This window comes from Hevea brasiliensis, chromosome 16 (assembly GCF_030052815.1).
Source record: "Hevea brasiliensis isolate MT/VB/25A 57/8 chromosome 16, ASM3005281v1, whole genome shotgun sequence".
Taxonomy (NCBI): Eukaryota; Viridiplantae; Streptophyta; class Magnoliopsida; order Malpighiales; family Euphorbiaceae; genus Hevea; species Hevea brasiliensis.
Window position 1 is genome coordinate 71,078,538 of NC_079508.1, and position 23,603 is coordinate 71,102,140.

General features: G+C 33.5%; 1 protein-coding gene and 1 long non-coding RNA gene across 2 annotated transcripts; one reads left to right on the plus strand and one right to left on the minus strand.

The window, feature by feature from the left end:
- Positions 1–13,793: 13,793 nt before the first annotated feature.
- LOC131174741 (uncharacterized) lies at positions 13,794–16,039 on the plus strand. Its single transcript, XR_009144972.1, has 3 exons — positions 13,794–14,377; positions 15,121–15,177; positions 15,734–16,039. It is a non-coding gene; the product is annotated as an uncharacterized LOC131174741 (long non-coding RNA).
- A 3,280-nt stretch (positions 16,040–19,319) lies between these two features.
- LOC110643879 (beta-amylase 1, chloroplastic) lies at positions 19,320–23,043 on the minus strand. Its single transcript, XM_021796405.2, has 4 exons — positions 22,346–23,043; positions 20,671–20,881; positions 20,445–20,561; positions 19,320–20,262 (listed from the first exon to the last, which is right to left on the minus strand). Exons 1-4 carry the CDS (start codon positions 22,882–22,884, stop codon positions 19,465–19,467), a joined length of 1,665 nt encoding a protein of 554 aa, XP_021652097.2. The 5' UTR covers positions 22,885–23,043; the 3' UTR covers positions 19,320–19,464.
- Between the last annotated feature and the right edge of the window lie 560 nt (positions 23,044–23,603).

The following is a 23,603-nucleotide window of genomic DNA, read 5'->3' on the forward strand; positions in this document are numbered from 1 at the left end:
TTAGATGTTATTAAAAAAAACAGTTTGAAAAAATTGTTTTGTTATTTTAATGTTCTTATAACTAAAACTTATCAAACTCAATTTTAAATTATTTTTTAATACTCTCTAACTAGTCTATCTGAAAAAGTAATTTTCTCAACAGTGATTTCAACAGTAATACCAAATAGGTCTAAAGAGAAGTAAGAAGAGAAAGGCGAGAACTATAATTATTTTTATTTTCAGTACCCATAAATTTACTCTCTTTTTTACCTTTTTTTTAAATAAAAAATATTCATAATCTCTTTTTATCTTTTTATTAATTCATTTTTTTAAATATATATATTTTTAATTATAACCCTTCTTATCTTTTCATTATTTAACTCTTTCCTCACCCTTTTCAATGAAGGATTGTCTTAGTAATCGAGTTCACTCACTCAAGCATCAAACACTGATAGATAATGGAAGCACATTTTGATAAAGTGAAATGTGAAGATAATTTTGACTCTTCCGGGCTGAGTTTCTCGGGTATTTCAAATACAATTACAAGGTGCCATTTACGCATGTGTCACGACCCGAAATTCTATATCATGACGGCGTATAATTTAAATATTCTTAAATCATGCAAGTCTTATCAAAATATCTTGAATAAATATATTGTTGCTTACTAATCTTAAAAAAAATAAATAAAATCTAAATAAATAAAATACTAAATAAACATCATAAATATCCCATAAGTAAACTGCAGAGTCTTTACGGATTTCAAATAAAAACTTAAACTGTTCAATAAACTAAACTAATTATTAGTCCGAGGAAATATGAATTCGGGCATACCATGAGAATAAATTAAAGATTGTCCCTCTCTAAAAACTGGACTGAATATTTGGATCAGCTGCAGAATTCTACTGATCTAAAATAGATAATAGACAGAGAAAACGTAGTTTGAGCTAATGCTCAGTGAATGATAATTATAGCACACAACGGAATAAAAACAGGTAAACGCTTAATTAATTTCATAATAAATTTTTCATTCAATTAAATCATGCTCATTCTATCAAAATCATTAATAAAATAATTCCATAAAACATATATATAAAAGAAGTTCATTCAAAAAAATTTATGATACAGTATACTAAGGTGATTAAAATCCAACATCACCAAAGGTTAAATGTAAAGCGCGCTATCAGATATTAGATAACTTTTTCCTCCTTCACAGATATCAATGCATATGATACTAATGTAACTCATAAAGTGCAATGATGCATGACTCAACAATGTAACCTAATATCGTAACAGTTCACGCGGTGGGGCCAGATAGCAGATACAGATACTGGGCACAGGTACCAATTCAAAATAGAAAATCAATTTGTACAAATCAATCAAAATCTATGAAAAATTTCAGATAGCAAATAATAACTGATAGTGCAATTCCAACAGTTTATTTCAATAATTTTAGAGAATCAATAAGATCAAATCGATCTCAAATAAATTTAGTGTAACACATCGATAAATTTTATAATCAGATATCAATAAATATAAAGACATTAAAGGCCTATTCCAGAAATTCTAATGGCTCTAATGCAGAGATAATTAACAAAATCAATTATTTAATCAAAATTGGAATAAAATTCAATAATAAAATAAAACTCTAAAAAATCACATGTAAAATAACTGTTAAAATATTGATTTAAAATTTCATTTAATAACAAATTTAATGCTAAAAATTTTTAAAAGGGAGTAAAACGGTGCCATGTACTATAATTACCACTAACCTGGAACATTCAAGACAATAGTTATTTTCAATGGAAGATAGATAATTTCAACTAACAAATTGAATATTCGAATCTCCTACACACCCAAAATATAAAATAAAAATATCAAATAAAAAAAAATAACTTTAATATATATACATATATATATATATATATATATATATATATATATATATATGTATATCTGTATATATGTATACATATATGTATACATATATGTATATCTGTATGTATGTATATATATACATATATACATATGTATGTATATATATATATATAAAATACCGTTCGTCCACTGTCCGTTCATCCTATGTCATACATATATTTTTTTCCAGTGGACATAGGATGAACGGACAAGGATTTAACGGTATATATATATATATATATATATATATATATATATATATATATATATATATATATATATATATATATATATATTTATTTATTTATTTATTTATTTATTTATAAAAATAAGCTATTGTCCAACACTAATCATGATCAATCAAATTCAATACCAATGATCAAAGAAAAAAAATGAATTTCTAGAGTAGTTGTAATAAATCAAGGAAATAAAATCAAATCAAATTCACCAATTATTGAACAAAGAACGAAAATTTTTACCTTAAAAACAGAATCGAATGTGATAAATAGAAAAGTAAAAATTTAGGGATTCTCTGCGCACATCAGATTATAAATCAGAAATTTTTATATATATATACACACACACATACACACACATATAACAATAAATAAAAGATGATGAAAATACATGTTGAGAGTATTAGGTATAAAAGGAGGTGATAAACAGACTTTGAGAACAAAGTTTAGCAGAAAGAGATTATTAAGTTATATATATTTCAAGAGTTTCATTAGGTATAGAATGGGATGAGAGTTATTATTGAACTGGGTTGTTCAGATTACAAATATATATTTAATTTCAATATATATATATATATAAAATAAATAAGTAGGCTATCCAATAAAATATTCCCTTTTTTTATATTATTGTTAGCTAATTAAAATAAATAGATAAATAAATAGATAAAATATTGGGTTTTCACATGCCTTCCCTTAAAAAAATTCGGTCCCCGAATTTAAATAGATAAAATTCTAACCTGAAAAATCAAATAAGTGAGGATATTTAGCTCGCATTTCAGATTCTGCCTCTCATGTGGCCTCACTACTGGAGTGATTATGCCACAAGACTTTGACCAAAGCCACTTCCTTAGATTAGAGTTTCCTAATTTGTCGATCTAAAATCTTTACTGGTTGCTCCTCATATGACATATCATCCCTAACCTCATGATTTCTTTCATAGGAGAAACTCTCGGAAATACATGATCACCAACCATAAACTCTACATCTTTACGCTTAGGGTCAGCATAACTTCTCTGTCGACTCTGAGTAGTTAAAAGTTTATTCGACCATATAATGCCTCGTACGGAGCCATTTCTATACTTGTCTGCTGACTATTATTATAAGCAAACTCTACTAAAAGCAAATGATGATCCCAACAGCCACCAAAATCCATAACACATGCACAAAGTATGTCTTCCAATGTCTGTATGGTCCTTTCTGACTGTCCATCTGTCTGAGAGTGAAAAGTAGTACTAAAGTCTACTCGTGTTCCCAAAGCTTCTTGGAATTTCTTCCAAAATCGAGAAGTAAACTGAGTACCACAATTAGAGATAATGGAAACTAGAACACCATGAATACTAACAATCTTGTTTATATACAACTGTGCAAGTTTAGCAAAGTCATATGTAGTCTTCACAGGAAGGAAATGAGTAGATTTTGTCAATTTGTCCACTATCACCCAGATTGCATTGTAACCACCTCGTGTATTAGGTAAACCCACAACAATGTCCATAGCAATGTACTCCCACTTTCACTCAGAAATAGGCAACAGCTGAAGTAACCCAAATGGTCTCTGATGTTCTGCCTTAACCTGTTGACAAGTCAAACATTTAGAAATAAAGTCTGCAACATTCCTCTTCATGCCACCCCACCAATAATGCTCTCTTAAATCATGGTACTTCTTAGTTGAACTCGGGTGTACCATGTAAGCAGAGTAGCGTGCCTCCTCTATTATCTCTCTTCTTAACTCATCAACACTAGGGACACAAAGTCTAGCACCATAATGAAGAACTCCATCATCATCTAACACGAACCCTTGAGCTTAGCCTTGATGGATACTATCTATATTCTTACACAACTGAGAATCTCTCTTCTGAGTAGCCTTAATTCGATCAATCAAGATAGGCCTAACTCGAAAATGTGCTAAGAAAGATCCAGCTACAATTTCAAACTTTACTTCCTAATCTAGCAACTCATGTAATTCAGCAATCAGAGGCCTCCTCTTGGTAGATATATGAGCTAAACTACCAGAAGACTTCCTACTTAGAGCATTAGCTACCACATTAGCTTTTTCAGGGTGATACTGTATGGTGCAATCATAATTCTTCAGCAATTCTACCCATCTCCTTTGCCTAAGATTAATATCACGTTGGTCAAAGATGTATTTGAGACTTTTGTGGTCAGTGCAGATTTCACAAGTCTCACAATACAAATAGTGCCTTCAGATTTTCAAAGTAAATATTTCTGCAGCTATTTCCAAATCATGAGTTGGATAATTCTGCTCGTACCTTTTCAACTGACAAGAAGCATATGCAATAACCCGTTCGTGCTGCATCAAAACACATCCTAAACCAATCCTATAAGCATCGCAATACACTGCATAACCCTCTGATCCAAACGAAAGGGCTAACACTGATGCTGTAGTTAAACGAGTCTTAAGCTCCTGAACACTTTTTTCACAAGCCTCAAACCACTGAAATTTCACATTCTGTTGTGTTAACTTAGTTAAAGGTATTGCAATAAGAGAGAAGTCTTGAACAAACCGTCTATAATACCCTGCTAAATCCAAAAAACTACGAATCTCTGACACAGTTGCGGGTCTAGGCCAATGAAGCACTGCCTCAATTTTCTTATTATCAACACACACCCCATCCTTAGACACTGTATGGCCTAGGAAAGCCACACTATCTAACTAGAACTCATATTTGGAGAACTTGGCATATAGCTTGTGTTCCTGTAAGGTCTGAAGGATAATTTTCAAATGTTGCTCATGCTCCTCTTTACTCTTTGAGTACACTAGAATGTTATCGATGAACACTATAATAAATTGATCTAAGAAAGGCTTGAAAACTCTATTCATGAGATCCATAAAAGCGGTTGGAGCATTGGTAAGACCAAAAGGCAATACAAGAAATTCATAGTGTCCATACCTAGTCCTAAAGGCAATCTTAAATATGTTTTCTTTCTTGACCCTCAATTGATGATACCCAGATTGAAGATCAATCTTGAAAAACACTTTGCACCTTAAAGTTGGTCAAACAGGTCATCTATGCGTGGAAGAGGATACTTATTACGCAAAGTCACCTTATCCAATTGCCTATAATCAATGCACATTCTCAAAGACCCATCCTTCTTCTGCACAAATAACACAGGAGCATCCCATGGAGAAACACTAGGGCAAATAAACCCCTTATCTAATAGGTCATGTAGCTGTTTCTTCAACTTCTTAAGTTCTACAGGTGCCATACGATAAGGTGGCATAGATATGGGCTCAGTTCCAGAAATTAAAGTCTATACCAAACTCTACCTCTCACTCCGGGGGTAAACCTGATAAATCTTCTGGAAACACATCAAAGAACTCCTTAATCACTGCAACATTCTCTAAACCAACACTTCCTGCTTAAACGTCTCTAACATAAGCTAGACACCCCTTATACCTCTTTCGCAATAATCGGCTAGCACTCACTACTGAGATAAGATTACTAGAGGCTATACTGCGATCTCTCTTAAATTGAAATTCTGCCTCCCCAGGAATTTTAAAGAGTACAACTTTATTATGACAATCTAATGAAACGTGATAAGTGGCTAACCAATCCATGCCTAAAATCACATCAAACTCAAACATATCCAAAGAAACAACATCTGCAGCTAATTCACTATCTCCAATGTGAACTATACATCTCCTATACACCATATCAGTGTCTATTGCATTCCCCATAAGTGTTGATACAGATAAATGATACTCTAACAAAGTATGTGGAGTACTAAATCTCATGGAAAAGTATGGAGAAACAAAGGAATGAGTGGAACTGGGATCAAACAGTACTCTAACATTAAATAAACAAATAGAAAGTGTACCTGTCACTACTACATTAGATGCCTGAGCATCCTGCTGAGTCAAAGCAAAAACCCTGGCTTGACCTCTACCACCAGATGTCTATCCTTGAGTTTGAGCAGATCCTTTACCACCAGAACCTTTACCACCCTGACCACGACCACCAGAACCCTGACTTTTACCACTATACTATGAAAGTGGTTAAACCTGAGAGGGAGTAGAATGTGCTGCCTGACCAGCACCTTGAGTCGTCCCACTAGTAGGATAGTCTTGTCTACGGTTTCCCAGCTGTCCACAACCAAAGCATGCTCCAGTGACCCAATGACAAGTGCCCTTATGTGGCTTACCACAATGCTGACAAGGAGTGGAAACAAGCCCAGTGCTAATCTAACTATACCGAGCATTCCCTGCATGAGTCATTTGCTCACGTCCCTGACCAACTCCAGATTGATGTGCCCTATTACCAACTGTAGACTGAGAACCCAGCTTATTACCCTGATAGGAGCCCTAATGACTCTGTCCTCTGTTAAACTGATTACCCTGACCATCTTTCGTAAACCACTTATGCTGCTCACGAGCCCAACGTTCATCATCATACATCTCCATCTGTCTAGCGTGATCAACCACCTCCTCATATTTAGGTAGTCGTAAAGGAGCTACGCGATCAATTAGCTTGTCTCGTAAGCCCCTTTCAAACCTGCGAGCCTTCTTCTCCTTATTTGGAATTAAGTGTTTACCAAAGTGAGATAATTTGGTATACTTCATCTCATACTCTATAACTGTCATGTTGCCTTGCTTCAAGGTTTCAAACTCCAAAGCCTTAGCCTCTTAAACACTAGAAGGAAGAAATCGCTCTAAGAAGAGAGAGTGAAACTCAGGCCAGAGGATAAAACCTTCGGATCACCCATTCTTCTTAGAGAGATACCACTCACGAGCAACTCCCTTAAGCTGATTTCCTACCAACATCACCATCCTAGCACTACTGTAACCCATTGTGCCATAACACCTCTCCATGTCATTTAGAAAATGTAAGGGATTAGCTAATGCATCCTCTCCAGTGAACTCCTTTGGTTTTAGCTTGAGAAAGTCTATAGAGTCAAGAAATCGAGCCCTATCCTGAGCTGGTGCTGAAATAGGGCTAACCACAAGTTGCTGTTGTTGAGTTATAAGGTACTCAGTTATAGTATTAACAGCACGATTCACTGCATGCAATCTCACTACCAGATCTACTATAGTAACCTGATCAACTCTAGGTGCTTGAGCTGCAGTAGCTAATTGGAATGGTTGTGCCCCAGTCTTAGCCATAGGCGTATGTTCAAATGTCTGATTAATAGTTTGAGATGATACCTCCCCTGTTGGATCCAAGTTTGCACCATTAAGACCCTTGGCCCTAACTCTCCTCTTACGTTTAACAGACCCAGGCACCTATTCATTTTAATAAACAAGAATTAAATCTAAAAATGTGAGCCAAATTAAGATAGGTGAAAAAAAAGTACGAAGGACGCAGATATCTAAAGCAATGATAAACTGAAAAGACGTTAAGGATCTTATGCTCTGCAAGTTTACTTGACCTAAATCAGGCTCTGATACCAATTGTAACGGTCGGGCTCCAACCACTAGAGGAATTATCCGCTTTGGCCATAAGCCTCACAGTTTTATCTCATAGGTGGAATGGAGAACTTCTCAAGAGGTCACCCATCCTAGGATTTCTCTCAAGCGAGCACGCTTAACCCTGGAGTTCTTCCAACTCTCCAAGCTATACTACCAAAAGGCACCTCTCGTGATTAGTTCCCCCATTTTATATATCATTACTTTTTCAACTCAAGACCATCTTCATGCTTTGCCGATGTGAGATTTGCCAAAGGAACCTTTCTCCCCCCCTTTCGGGACTTAGCGTCCTCGCTGAGGTTTGCCCCACCATTGCCCAAGAGGACATGTGAGCGGCTCTGATACCAACTTTGTCACGACCAAAAATTATGTGTCTTGATCTATACATAATTTAAGTATTCTTAAATTATGCAAGCCTTATCAGAGTATCTTGAATAAATATATTGTCACTTACTAATAAAAAAAATCTAAATAAACAAAATACTAAATAAACATCATAAATATCTCATAAGTAAACTGTGAAGTCTCTACGGATTTCAAATAAAAATTTAAACTATTCAATAAACTAAACTAATTATTAGCCCGAGGAAATATGAATTCGGACATACCATGAGAACAAATTAAAGATGTCCCTCTCTAAAAACTAGACTGAATATTTGGATCAGCTGTAAAATTTTACTGATCTGAAACAGATAACAGACAGAGAAAACATGATTTGAGATAATACTCAGTGAATGATAATTATAGCACACAACAGAATAGGAACAGGCAGATGTTTGATTAATTTCATAATAAATTTTCCATTCAATAAAATCATACTCATGCTATCAAAATCATTAATAAAATAATTCCATAAAACATATATATATAAGAAGTTCATTTAAAAAAATTTTATGGTACAGTACACCAGGGTGATGATACCCCACATCACCAAAGGTCAGATTGTAAGCGCGCTACCAAATATTAGATAACTTTCTCCTTCTTCAGAGATATCAATGCATATGATACTAATGCAACCCATAAAGTGCAATGATGCATGACTCAACAGTGCAACCTAATACCATGATAGTCCACATGGAGGGGCCAGATAGCAGATACAGATACTGGGCACAGGTACCAATTCAAAACAGAAAATCAATTTGTACAAGTCAATCAAAATCCACAAAAAAATTCAGATAGCAAATAATAACTGATAGTACAATTTCAACAATTTATTTCAATAATTTCAGAGAATCAATAAAATCAAATCGATCTCAAATAAATTTAGTGTAATACATCGATAAATTTTATAATCAGATATCAATCAATGAAAAGATATTAAAGGCCTGTTCCCGAAATTCTAATAGCTCTAATGTAGAGATAATTGACAAAATCAATTATTTAATCAAAATCGGAATAAAATTCAACAATAAAATAAAACTCTAGAAAATTACATGTAAAATAATTGTTAAAATATTGATTTAAAATTTCATTTAATAACAAATTTAATGCTAAGAAATTTTAAAAGGGAGTAAAACGGTGCTATGTACTATAATTACCACTCACCTGGAACCTCCAAGACAATAGTTATTTTAAATGGAAGATAGACAATTTCAACTGACAGATTGAATATTTAAATCTCCTACATACCCAAAATATAAAAGAAAAATATCAAATAATAATAAAATAAAATAACTTTAATATATATATATATATTATTTTTTTTTATAAAAATAAGCTATTGTCCAACAGTAATCATGATCAACCCAATTCAATACCATTGATCAAAGAAAAAAAATGAATTTCTAGAATAGTTATAACAAATCAAAGAAAAAAAATAAAATCAAATTCACCCATTAGTGAACAAAGAACGAGAATTTTTTTCTTGAAAATAAAATCGAAGGTAATGAATAGATAAGTAAAAATTTAGGGATTCTCTGCGTACTTCAGATTATAAATCGTAAATTTATATATATATATATATATATATATATATATATATATATATATAACAATAAATAAAAGATGATGAAAAATATTATTGAGAGTATTTGGTATAAAAAGAGGTGATAAACAGGCTTTAAGTGCAAAGTTTAACAGAAAGATATTATTAAGGTATATATATTTCAAGAGTTTCATTAGGCGTAAAATGTGATAAGAATTATTATTGAACTAGATTATTCAGATTATATATATATATATATATATATATATATATATATATATATATATATATAATAATAATAATAAATAAACAAGTTATCCAATAAAATATTTTTTTATATTATTATTAATTAATTAAAATAAATAAATAAAATAAATAGATAAAATGTTAAATTTTCGCACCACATAACCTTCTTTCTTCAGAATAATCATTAGGTACTTTCCTTAGAATGATCTTCTGGGAGTTATCTCTAGCATTTGCAAGTGGACCTATTCGTTTCGTGAGCTGACTTGCTTAGTTTAGGCCTTTTAATTCAGTTTTATGCTTTGATCAGGCCTGACCCAACCATATTTATTTCTATATTTATACAAATTTACTTATTTATATATATAAAACAAAGGAATTGCTATATACAAATAAAATTTTATCATATAGTACTTATTTTATCGAAATTATAATTGTAATAGTTATATTCTTTTATGTTAAATATTTAATTTTCATTTTATTTTCTTTTTAAATATTATTATTATTATTATTTCAATTTTAATATTTATTTAATTGTAAAATTTTTGTAAATTTCCTTTTTCATTTTTCTTAAATTTTGTACATTTCATTTAATTATAAAAATTTAAAAATTATATATCTTACAATCAATTTAAAAAAATTAAAATTTATCTATTTATTATATATATGAAGACAAATGTAATATCAAAAATTTTTAAATAATTATTTTTTATGTAAATTTTGATATTTTACTGTATTAAATATTATGGTATTTAATTTGAATTTTTTAGATTTTTAAAATAGGTTTTTACTTTTTAAAATAATTAATTTTAATAATTTTTAAAAATTTATTTAAAGACCATGTGGTAAGTTTAAAAATATTTTTGAACTTTGTAAATAGTTTTCTATAATTTTTTTAAAATTTTCGAGCATTATTTTGGATTCTAAGGCAGAGTAAAAATCGAATTTCAGGTATCCTGAATCAAATTGGCCAAATCAAACAAGACTGGATTGGACTAATGAAATCGAACTGGCTCTTTTCTTTTTTCCTCTCCTCCCCCTTCCTCACTGCCGGCCACCACCTCCCTCACCGGTGCACCATTGGCACACCTTCCCTGCCGTTTCCGCCTCCTTTTCAGATCAGAATCACCGCCCAAAATGCCCCTTTCTTTCACATGCATTTTTCCACTTTCTCTCATCATTTTCGATGATTTCAGTCACCAATCGGACCGGATATTGTCCCTGTTTTGTTCTACTCCTCGAGAGTTTTCTATAGACACTAATTTAATCAATTTTCATAGAGCGGTTTGTGCAAATTAAGTCTATAAAGTTTTAGCCCTTTTTGAATTTTGGTCAAGATTCCTCTCAAATCGTGAACTCTACCAAAATTCTGAGACTACCAGCGCGTCCTACTTGTCGAGAGCTTTCCAATGACATTAATTTAGAATTTTTCCAATACTAAAAATTTGGTGGGTCCCAAGAGCTTGCCAGTTCTTTTTTGGGTCCTTAATGAGTCTTTTTAATTAAATAAAAATTATATTCTAACTCCTGGTGTTGTGGGCTTTGTGTAGGTTTTTTCATTTCGAAAAAATTCCATCGACGACCAGGATTGCAATTTCGAAGCAGACACGTGGGCTATCGGACCCACTTCAGAAGTAGGTTAATATTACAATATTTTTCACCATTTTCAAATGCCCCAAACGTGTTCTAGGTGTCAGAATTGGTGTAGGCAAACTTGAACTTCAAATACCCCTTTTTACCTAATGTTGAGTTTAGAATAAAAATCCATAAAATATTCATGGGTAGTTAGAAAATTATAATTCCAATTATATTAATATAATAGCATTGTTAAGGACTGCGGGGCATGATCATAGGATTTTGGGGTTAGTTTGGATAGTTTTTACAAAATATTAGTTTTAAGTTTAAGAGCTGAATAATGTAAATATGTAAAATCTGATTGTTTTGGCAGGCCTAAGAGGCGCATTATGTTATTGTTGTGTTATGGACCTAAGGCCTTTAAATTAAGAAGTGTTATTTGAGCTGTTTTGTAGGTTGAGTAGGTTAATTCTAGGTGTAGAAGAATCTTTGTCAGATTTTCTGCATAAAATTTAGGGTGTCTTTAACTCTTTAAGTTCTTTATTTTATTTTATTATTGATAAATTCATAAATATAATTGTTTAGGTGATCTAAGTCAACCTTTCTCTTCTTTTCAACCGCCCAAGTGACTTTTGAATAATCAGTGAGTTTTTATTTGTAATTTCAATATTATTAAATTATATTCAAGGCATGCTCATGCATTCACGTATATATATATATATGCTAGGCACGTTTTTGTGTTGCAATATGTTCATGAACTTGTTTGTGAATGTCGCCTTAGGATAACTTGGAGTTGTGTATATATGTTAGTGTGAGTATAATGTGGATGTGGATATGGGTAGGACGGGTAACCGCGGCTGAAGCTTGACTCATTGGGACTTGATCCTTATATATGGATAAGTCGGGGTGTGCACGGCTTTGAGTTGATCTTGTTGGCCCCCGCACTTAGATTATTAAGTAAAAATTCGGCTTAAGTTGACATTGCTAGTAGGTATTGGATTAAGAGAGCTGTATAGGGGATCAGCTCTCATATATATAGATGTGACACATGGATGTGTGAGTGCTCCAAATTATTTTTTTGTGAATATTAGTTGAATTATTTGAAACTATGTTAATATGTTGCATTTCATACTTAAGAATGCGTTAGAATTGGATAGTTATAGAAATTATATTAAAAATCAATATCTTACTCTATGAGTCGAACGCTCACCTCTATTCAATTATTTTTTCTCAAGTGACATGTGGATTTATTGAGATTAACATGTTTTCTTTTTTTGCAGGTTTTACCAGAAACATTTAATTTTACTTTTATTATCTTTGTTCAATTCTATAACTCTGCATGTACCAGTAGTTATATTTTCTATATACGGTTGTAATAACTTAATTTTTCTAGAGTTGTAGACTTATTTATGTGAGAGTGCATAGATGACAAGGATATCTATTACTATGGATAGAGGATCTGAACTCTCAATGTTTAGTTATTTATTTTGAAGATAGTGAGAGTGAGTTGAGCTCCCCAGATTTTTGATATTATGTGTTACAAGTCGGGTGAGTTACCGTTGCCCGTTGGATAGTCCAATTTATGGCCAGACTGTCCGTTTATTTTCTTAGAATTGGGCTACTGTTATAAGCTTTGTGCATGGTTTAAGAATAGTTAGGCTTATTAACAGTTTTGAGGGCCTTATACTGACCCAAGTCCTAGTACCGGTCTAGCTTAGAAATCGGGTCATGACAACAAATTTTTGTATGGTGTTGCCATATGGATAGATTTTTTTCTTGGTACCATATAGTACTTACCAAATAAAGATAGTTATGCTTTATAATTATAGTAGTTATTATCTTTTATGCTGAGTATTTAATTCTCATTTTATTAATTTTATGTATTTTTATTGTTGCCATCATTATCTCAATTTTCATATTTATTTAATTTTTAAATTTATCTATCTATATATATAAGGCAAATATATTTTTTGTGGTGTTGTCATGTAGATAAATTTTCTTTTCAGTATTACCACATGACACTTACCATAAGAATTGTTATATTTTATAATTATAGTAATTATTATCTTTTATACTAAATATTTAATTCTCATTTCAATTTCATTATAAGTACCTTTATTATTGACATTGTTATCTCATTTTTCATGTTTACTAAATTATTTTTATTTAATTATTAAATTTTCATAAATTTGCTTTTTAATATTTCTGTAATTTTTATACATTTCATTTTATTATAAAAATTTAAAAATTTATATCTTAAAATTCATTTAAAATTTAAATTATATTAAAAAGTATAATTTTAAATATATTGTGCAATGCACGAGCATTTAACAAGTAAATATTATAAAGCTAAACTTCGAAATAGGTTAACACAATTAATGTAACAACTAGAAAAAAAAAAAAGATTTGACTATTGGCGTGTGACAGTGGGTTTCCACTGTCACTACCAACATTTAAAAAAAAAAAAAAAATTTCAAAAACAGGAGGAGGAACCCCCCCCCCCCCCCATTCTCTCTTTTCTCTCATCTCCTTCCCTCTCTTCTTCTTCTTTCTTTTTCCGGTGACCGACCGGCGACCTCCCGAGCAGCCCCCACCTGGCCGGCGACCCTCCGGCGACGGCCAGACCACTAGAAACTGCGGCAAGAGAGGGAGAAGAGAGAGAAAACGTCCGCATAGTGGGCAGCGGCTTTCCAGCGTGATTCCGGCTTCATCCGACATCCGATCGAGGCGATTCAGGTGGCGTTGAAAAACTTGTTCCGAGAGCTTTCTTTTGATACCCATTTTGCAGCAAATGGAGGTCGGATGAGTGAGATATGGAGAAGAGAAGTTTCGGGTTTTTCAAGCTTTTTCTTCAGATCTACGACGATCCGACCGTTGGATCGACGATCCGAGACCACCTATAGACTGAGGAAGATGAGAGGAACATGGTGGTATGATCAGATCCGGCAAATGTCGCCGGTGACCGGCGGCCGGCCACCGCGCGAGGTGGTTCCAGCGGTGGCTCCGGTGGGCTATGGAGATGATTCAACTTCCAGAGGCTTCCTCGTAAATTTTTGGAATTTTTGAGACACAGATAAACTTCGGGTAAGACAATTTCTATTATTTCTCGGTCTGTGGAGCATAAATACAGTGTTTCTTAAACAGGAAAAATTGGAGAAAAATTCTAAGAAAAATATATGATGAAAGTAAAATTATTTGGAGATATTCTATGGTATTTGTTGAATTTTTGAGTGATTGTAGAATATTTTTGAAAAATATAGATGGAATTTAGTTAGATTTTTAGCATATGGGCATATAAGATTATTTGAAATTAAGATAATTAAATTTTATATAATTGGTTGAAGCTTGAGGATGGAAGTTTAAATATGTGAATATTTAATTAGGTTGAATTAAGAATATGTTAGATGTTGAAAACTTATGGAATCGAGTAAAATTCTTGAATAAAATATTCATGGGTGATTAGAAAATTATAATTCATTTTGCAATAGCCTTATAATATTATTAAGGACCGCGGGACAAAATTTTAGAATTTTTAGAGCTTGTTTGAGTGGATTTTTGAAAAATGTCAATTATAGGGACTAAAACGTAATTTTTAAGATTTTGAGTATTGTCTGATTTGGAGGGCCCAGGAGGGGCCATGTGATATTGATGAGTTGTGGTTGTTGAAATTGAGAATTTAGAAGTATTATTTGAGCCTTTTTGCAGGTTGGGTAGGTCCCAGGTATAAGGGAAACTCTGCCAGATTTCCGGTATAAATTAGGCTGTCTATTGCCTCTTTAGAGTTTTATTTTGATTTAGTACTAATAAATTTATAATTTAATTATTAGGTGATCGAGGTCCGCTATTTTTCTGCATCCAGCAGCCACAATAGTCATCGGTGTACTGTGAGTAAAATATTAATTTTAATTGTAATTTCACTATTATTATATGTTCAAGCATGCTCATGCATCACTTATATACATATATTTATGTAGTTAAACTCTAGGCACGATTTATGTTGCATTCATAACTGTTAAAGTGCCATGGATGTTGTTGTGGTAATTTGGAGCAGTGTGTGTGATGTGGTGTGGACTATGGATAGGACGGGTAGACACGGATTGAGATCTTCGCTGGGACCCGGTCCTTCGGGGTAGACACGGCTTGAGTTCTTCGCTGGGACCCCGATTTGGTTATTAAGCGAAAGTCCGGCTTGAGTTCTTCGCTGGCATCAGGTTGGATTAAGAGAGCTGTATAGGGGATCAGCTCCCATATATTACGATTGATATTACTGGGTGTGTGAGTGCTCCAAATTAACTTTTTGCTGTTATGATGTGAATTTATTGCTGATGTTGCATTTCACTCTACAGGGTGCATTAGTATTAGATAGTTATAGAGATTATGGTTAAAATTGATATTTTACTCTCTGAGTCGAACGCTCACTCCTGTTCAATATTTTTCCAGGCCACAGGAGGAGACATTTTCAGCATAACCTGTCCCTTTCCTCACAGGTTATGAAAAGATTACTTAACTGTATTATTATTATCTAAATTTGTAATTTAGAACTCCGCATGTACTAGTAGTAGCATTAATCCTGTCAGGGATTGCATGAACTTAAGTTTTTGTATTAACAAATGAAAAATTTTTATGTGTTTTAAATAGTTTGTAAATTGTGTAACAGGGTTGAGCTGGGCTCCCCTAATTTTAGTTTCTGATAATTACTGGGCTAAGTTGGCCCAAAATAAAGTTATAACAGCTTAATTTAAATTATTTCATATGCATATTGGGCCTAAATTATGGGCTTACTCATGGGTTGAGGAATAGTTAGGCTTACTACGGGCCTCGGGGGCTTTAGGCTGGCCCAGGTCCTAGTGCCGGTCCGGCCCATAGGTTGGGTCGTGACATTTGCCAAGTGCTTATCATATTTTCTTGCCAAGTAGCATCTAATGTGGAGAAAACAAGTTCATCTGCGCGTATTCTAAGTCTATTTTTCCTTGCTTGCTTATCATTTTTCACATTAATAGATAACTTCTTTTGATCTTCCATCCCATTCAAATTTTATATCATGTTACAACGATAAAATACGTCTTTATTGCTAATTTGTGATTAGTTGTTTAAATGAACAATGCATTATGTTAAGGAAGCAACAAAACTGTGATTAGTTTGTCGAGATGGTCAATGCATTCAGTTAAGGTAGGAGGTTGTTAGCTTGAACCTCTAAGTGATGAAGATATTATTAATGAGGTTTCAACAACAATATCTAACTTTTTATGATCATCCCAGAAGGAAGTGAATGGTATTTTGTTAGCGCACTTTTCTTTTGAGATTGATACTGATGAAATATTTACATTAACTTTACAGCGCAAGCACAGTGGCCGACACCTTATAATTTCTTACATACAGGTACAAGTTGAACTTCCCAAGCACAAAAAACGCATCAATATACTCGACTTTGAGCCCTGTGCAATACATGTAATGGAATAAACGCTCACCCATTGCACAATTACTCTCACAATGAATAGACAACAATGATGGAAGAACTCACCACCTTGTACGAAATGTTAATTCTATTCAAGGGGGGATCATACATCATCCAAAACACCATCTCAACATCATTCTGATGTTCTATCCCTTCATAAATCGAATAACAGATATATAGCATAGCTCCTTGGCAAAAGGCAGTTGTCCACAGCAGATGGCTATTGATGTCCCATGCTCAAATCAGAGACCCAACATTTGCCTCCATCTACCTGCAGTTTCTAATGGTTCACGGGAATGTCCATCCGGTTGATCTGCTTCTCCTTTGGAAGGCAATCAATAGGAATATAAAAATATCCCTTAGGTAACTGCTGATTCTTCATAGATGATTGATCTAATGTCATCACCAGCTCTCTCTCAAATGTCTCAAAATGCTTTCTAAATTTTGAGCTCCATTCTCCATTGTCCAAAGGATTACGAGATGCTAGGGAAGCTCTATAAGGGATTTGCTTCCTGGCAAATGGCATTCTCTCCATAGGTTTTTGGGTAAAATGGTGTTGGGATATGGAATTATCATCTGTCTTTGATCTACATCTACGGCAACTCTAATTCGATGCTTAGTAGAAACAGTGTTGTTCACTATTGCGTCATCCGATCTTTGGGTTGCACATTGCAAGATTTATACCCATCTGTATTCCCTTCAAGGATATTGTAGATGATTTTGAACTAACATCCGAGAGAAAAAAAAAAAAAAAACATATGAACAAGCAAAGAACGAGCAACATGGTCTCTTTTGCAAGCAAGTATGCTATGTGAGCAAGAACCAAATCCCGCTACAAGAATCCATAAGAAAACAAGTGCTCACAAGATATGCTCATTGAAAATAAAATAATATCTACCAGACAGAAAAATATTAATAAGAAAATGAGAATGAATTCAAAAAGAAAAATGTTCATAAGAAAAATCTTACCTTCAGCTAAGAAACTTACCTAGATGCAATTAAACAAGTTGGTAAGTGAATGATTGTTTTTGGCGTTGAATATTGCAAAGGTTACAGCAAAAGAGAAAGAAGAGTGCAAAACTTTAGATCTCCGCTTGTGTTAATATTTGTTTTTTGGACAGGATCCGAATGTAATTTAAACCTAAAGGAATAAAAATCAATAAGAAAAGAAGAAGAATTCTTTATTTACATGACAACTATGCAAAATCCATGAAATAATAGAAGACAAAAAAGTCTACAACACAAATTCACTTTGATATAGAGACTTTCATTTGTGTTTTTCAAACTCTTCCCCTAAATAAATAAATAAAATTAAGAAATTATCGCTCCTAAAAAGAAAGTATGGATCAACTTGCTTTTGCTTTCGGTTTCTATACATATTGGCATTTGAAGTGCTACATTTGAATGGCAAATTTTTGAAGTCAACCAAAAACAATGGTAAGGAAAATAATCTTGGGTGGCCCTTTAATTTGACCTTAATATATCCATATTCTTAATCATGATAAAGTCGAGTGGCACACTTAAACTTTTAATGCATCCTATTTTCATATTTTATTTATTTTCTTTTATCATTAATAATAATTAATGTGTATATATTAAATTTAATTCATTAGTCTAATTATTAACATTAATTAATAAGTAACTTTTAATTTTCCGATACATATATGACATGTTAATAATGCTTCATGCTTCTACTTTTTAAGCTATATTTTTATCGTTAAAAACAATTAATATATACCTTAAATAAAATTCATTAATTTTTTTTTATTACCATCAATGACTATGTGACTTTTTGATTTTTTTAATATTTAAAATAAAAGGTTAATAGTAAATAAAATAAAGAGTTAAATATCACTTATATGCATGCCGATTCATTTTCTCTATGAATTTCGCGGGCCAATAAAAAAAAAAAGTTTAATATTTTTATATACATACCCATGCATTTTGTTTTTACATTAAAGGCAACAATTCAATTTTCAATATCAAATTAAAGTGATATTCATTATTTAGATAATTTTCGCAAAGTATAGCTAATACTAACTAATGTTTTTTATTTGGTTTTTCCTCTTCTCATATGTCAGTATTTGTGTAGCATCAACAAATATAAACAATGAAAATGTAACAAAAAAAAAAATAAAGTAGCACTCTAAAATTTTATATAATCATAATTTTAAAAAATTTTAAAACCTACACATCGTACGGGCAAATGACTAGTGTATATTATGGGCTTTACAGGTGGCATTCGTGTCCTATCATCACGTAAAAAGTTGGAATTCAAAGGCCAATCTGAATATTTAACTTCATACTGACTCTAGCAAGGACTTCCAAATTAAATAGCTAAGCTGCACCATTGCAGCTTATTCTATTGTTGAACAAATCTGAACTTCAGGATTTCATTCACCTCGTTAGGAAATTAGGATATCAACGATAAGCAATATGTGCTACCATAAGCAGAAGAAAGTATTTCATGCCTAGGGCAACTGGAGAGATGTAAAAAACAATATAAAGCCAACCACTTGAAAAATATTAGGCAGGCAAGGCATCATGATATACACAAACAGCTATGCAGCATAGTGAAAAAAATGAGGCATTTACTACACATTTCGCAACAAGAACAGAGATCATTGAATTATGTACTACTATAAGGTATACACTTCAAATGATGGTGGTCAAAGTATAAGATTTGCCTTGGTAGAGGAAATGGAATGGAGCTTCCTTAACAAGCTGCAAACCTTTCCCCAAATTTTGCATCATCTGACATCAAAGACAGTTGCATATCATCACCAAAACCTAAATTGGCTAGAAAAAGTTTATCATCTGACATTTTCCTTACAAAATTACTAAATCGAACCCAGTTACGTTGTTCAAACATGTTCTTTTCCATCCTCACAAAGTTGAAAGAAAAGGAGGGTCTTTTCAGACCATACGAGTAGAACCTTCTCATTTTTAGCACCTGTTGAAACGATTTATCATCCCAAATAGCAGTTGAATTTTCGCCTTCCAAGGGGACACGACAAATCCTAGCAGCCCATAAAAGCTTTTTAAGAAAACCCCCTGGACTACTTACTTGGTTCAGAGGATTCTCTTCCACATCTTGCATTTCAAAACCTGCACAGCACATGGTGAACCGATACCTACTGAACATCTGAGCAATTGGTAGGTACCCATCTCTGGTGGAAGTATTGTAGTAGCCAGCTGTTAACTCAGATGGATGAGACTGTGTGCCATAATGCCAGTGTATCACAGCCACTTTGGCAGAGGTATTAATGTCAATACCCCGAAAAATGTTCTCAACATCCATACATATCCTTTGCCCATGAAGCAGCAACATCCCTGAGTACCATTCAAGGAAAAATTTTCCATTCGGTTTATTCCAAGTTCTGTCATGACTTCTGAAAAATTCAGTATTCTCAGGATCATTTATCAAACTACTAACACCAATTGGACCTCCATTTCCCCATTCACGCAGCATTCCAGCTTCACCAGCACAAGCATTCAGAGATGCAAGTATGTACTGTTCATAGCACTCAGAAGGGAAAAAGAAAGACATCAAATCAATGATTTAATTAAGGGATGACGAAGGGCCTGGAGGAAGGGGTGGTTGGAAAGTGCAGAGAATAATATGGTTGAAGAAACCTACTCCAGAGGCTAGAGGAACATTTTAAACTTGTAAATAAAGCTCACATATTTGTGTACCTTATCATAGCAGTGAAACTCTCCAAGTTCACCTGATCGCCACGCCTGTTTTAGCTTCTCTGGTGGGCAGAAAGGATATCTCAGTTCACCTGCAGGACCCATCCCAACTTGGACTCCCTAAGAAATAAAGAAATCATAATCAAGAAAACCCACCTTTCCACATCACAGAATCTACCGCCAATAAATAAAAACAGAGATATATAACACTATATCAGTATCAACTTACCATAATGATTTCACCGAGTAGAGGCCTAAAAGTATCTCTGAAGTTCCTCATAAAATCGGCATATGCTTGGACTGGTGATCGTCCCCTTAAAACAGGAAGAGTATCACATCCTAGGGAAATATATTCAGTACTTCTTCTTCCCAATCTATCAGAGTAAGCTAAATCTGGATTTTTGTCAATCTCATTAAGCACCCAAGGAGGGAGTGAAATCCTTCAATCATAAAAGAAGTTTCAGAACCACTAGCAAATTAGCAGGACAGAAAAACAACCCAAATTTAGGAGGAGAAATTTTATTTAAGACAACCCGAAGCCACATGAAGGAACATGGAATATTGAAAATTACAAAAGGAAATTTATTGCGTAAATAAACCACAAGTATAATTTTACAAACCAAATAAAGATCTCCTTCATGCATGCCCCATGCTGAAATGACATATGCACCTTTATACAGAGTACTAAATGTATCCATAAATTATATAAAGCTAACCCAAATACAAAAGATGAATAAGGGATTTCTTTTTCTTCTTCTCTTTTCTCTCAAGAGCAAATTTCTTCTCCCTTTCTTCTTTCAATCTCAAGAGCATTACAAGTCGTTACCTTGAGACTTAAAAGTAGAGAAAATGTTTCTCTACTTATCCGTACAAAAACCAAAGGCAGTTGAACCTCTTTTCTTCTTGTGTTATTGGTGGCCAACCAAAGGAGAGACACAAAGAGAACTTGCGGTTCAAGAGTTGGGAATGTCGAACACAAAGGCTCATGTGGACAGACTAAGAAATCCCTAAACCTAAGTTAGGTTTGCTCTTTATCTTCTCTTAAGTTATCTTAAGTTTTCTAATGGCAAAATAGGTTAAATACTAATTAGTGTTATAAGAGTTCTAACCATATATTGGGAAAATTAATTGCTAACATAGAGATTAAATTGGGTTGCATTTAAAATTTAAAATTGCAACACTCAACCCCGCGCTTCCATGTGTGTGTGTGTGTCTCTCTCTCTCTCTCTATATATATATACCATTTGAGACCAATAATGCAGTGAGACTAATAGCACTATCTGAAGAATATCACTTATCAAGCATTTATATGATTATATCACAGGGAACCATACAGTAATCTATGTGAGACCTGCTGTCTCACGTCTCAGTACCTTTCACTGGAAAACACTTCGCATAATATAGTTGTATGTGACAAGAAAAGAATTGCAACCACATGATGAGCTCCTACCAGGTAGACATGCCAATAGAAATAAGGATAAATGCAGCCAAAAACTCTCACAGGTAGTACGATAATTGCAGAAACTCCAACTATTAACACATTAAAGCCACATTTTGGAAGCTACACTAGAAAGCATTTCTTGCTCATCAGTCCAGCAATTTAACAAATGCATAAAATATCCAAGCATATAACGAAGGCTACCCAAAATAATGAACACTAGGTATAACAAAATTCGAATTCACAAAATAATAAAGTGTGATATATCATTAATAATAACATAATCGTAATAAAGATAAAAGGAACGCATTCCAATTGGATGAAAAATGCTATTAACTCGATAATGAGATCTTTGGAGTGAAACAAGCCAGGATCACCAAGGTGAGGAGTCACATTACTATTGCAATTAACAATTAAATGCGAAATCAGATAACCAATCAAAGATTTCGATGGAATCAGGACTTACCAGTTGGGATCTTCAGGCCCGCTTCCTCTCTGATGAAAGGCCAGGACAACTCTCACCTTCAAGCCGCACTTCTCCACCATCTCCACAAGCTCCAAATAAGGTTGCCAGTTGTAAACCCCAGGCTGGTCCCTCTCCACCAGTCCCCACCACAACTCAATGACCACGCCCTCCACCCCGGCCACGGCCAGCGCTCTGAGCGAGTGCACCATGATCTTCTTTTTCCGCACCTGTCCTCCCACTCCCACTATGTCCACCGGCAGCATCACGAACACCGACGATCCCTTCTTCCTTCGCTGCGCCGCTCCAAATCCTTGTGGCATCTCGTACTCGTTGAACTCGTCGCCGTTGTCAGGAGAAACGGAGCCACCAGCATCCGAGGGTTTTGAGTGGACACGCGAAGAAATGACAAGTCGACGAGTTAACGGGAGATTCCGATGAGTAAAAGCGACGGAGAAGCAGCGAAATACAGGATTGAACTCAGCGCGTTTGCAGCAGAAGGAAGCTGAGAAGCTTGGAGTGGACGGAGACGCTATCGCCATTGACAAGATATTCAAGAAAATAGAAGGATAGAGAAAGGAACTGAAAGAAGAAAAATGGCAGTTTCTTGCAGAGAAACAGAATGAAACGATGGAGAATGAGGACTGAAACGAGTCAGTTATTAAGGGCGTGAGTGTAGTCTATAACGGTAGTGTATGTAACGGTGGTGTATGTGCTCCACAGGAAAAGTGGTTGGCTTTCACGCTTTGAGGAAATGAAAAATGCGGCATTTGATTTTGCTACTCAAATTATTTTAACGGCTCAGATTGCCCAACTTTCAATCAAGGTGGGGTCCAATGATTTAAACGGCTGATATTGTGGGACAAGTGTTACATTTTTTCTGATTGATAAGAATATTGGATAGGTTAATAAATGTGACTACGAAAGTCAGGGCGGCAAATCAGCTTAAGTTATTAAGATGATGACTTAAGGTTGGCTCTCATTTGGGAATTTTTTTTTTTTAGCTTTTAATCGAAGATATTAAAAATTATGTTTATTTGTAAAAAATAATTTTTTTTTTATTTTTTACAAAAAAAAATTAATTTCTTTCTAAAAAATAAAGAAAATATGTTTGTTTATTAATAAAAAAATAAATTTTTAATAAAATATTAATATCCTTCATAATTAAAAAGTTATTATCAAATATATTTAAACATTACTAAAAATAATATGTATTATTTATTTTTTAATAATATAATTAATTTTATATTACTATAAATAA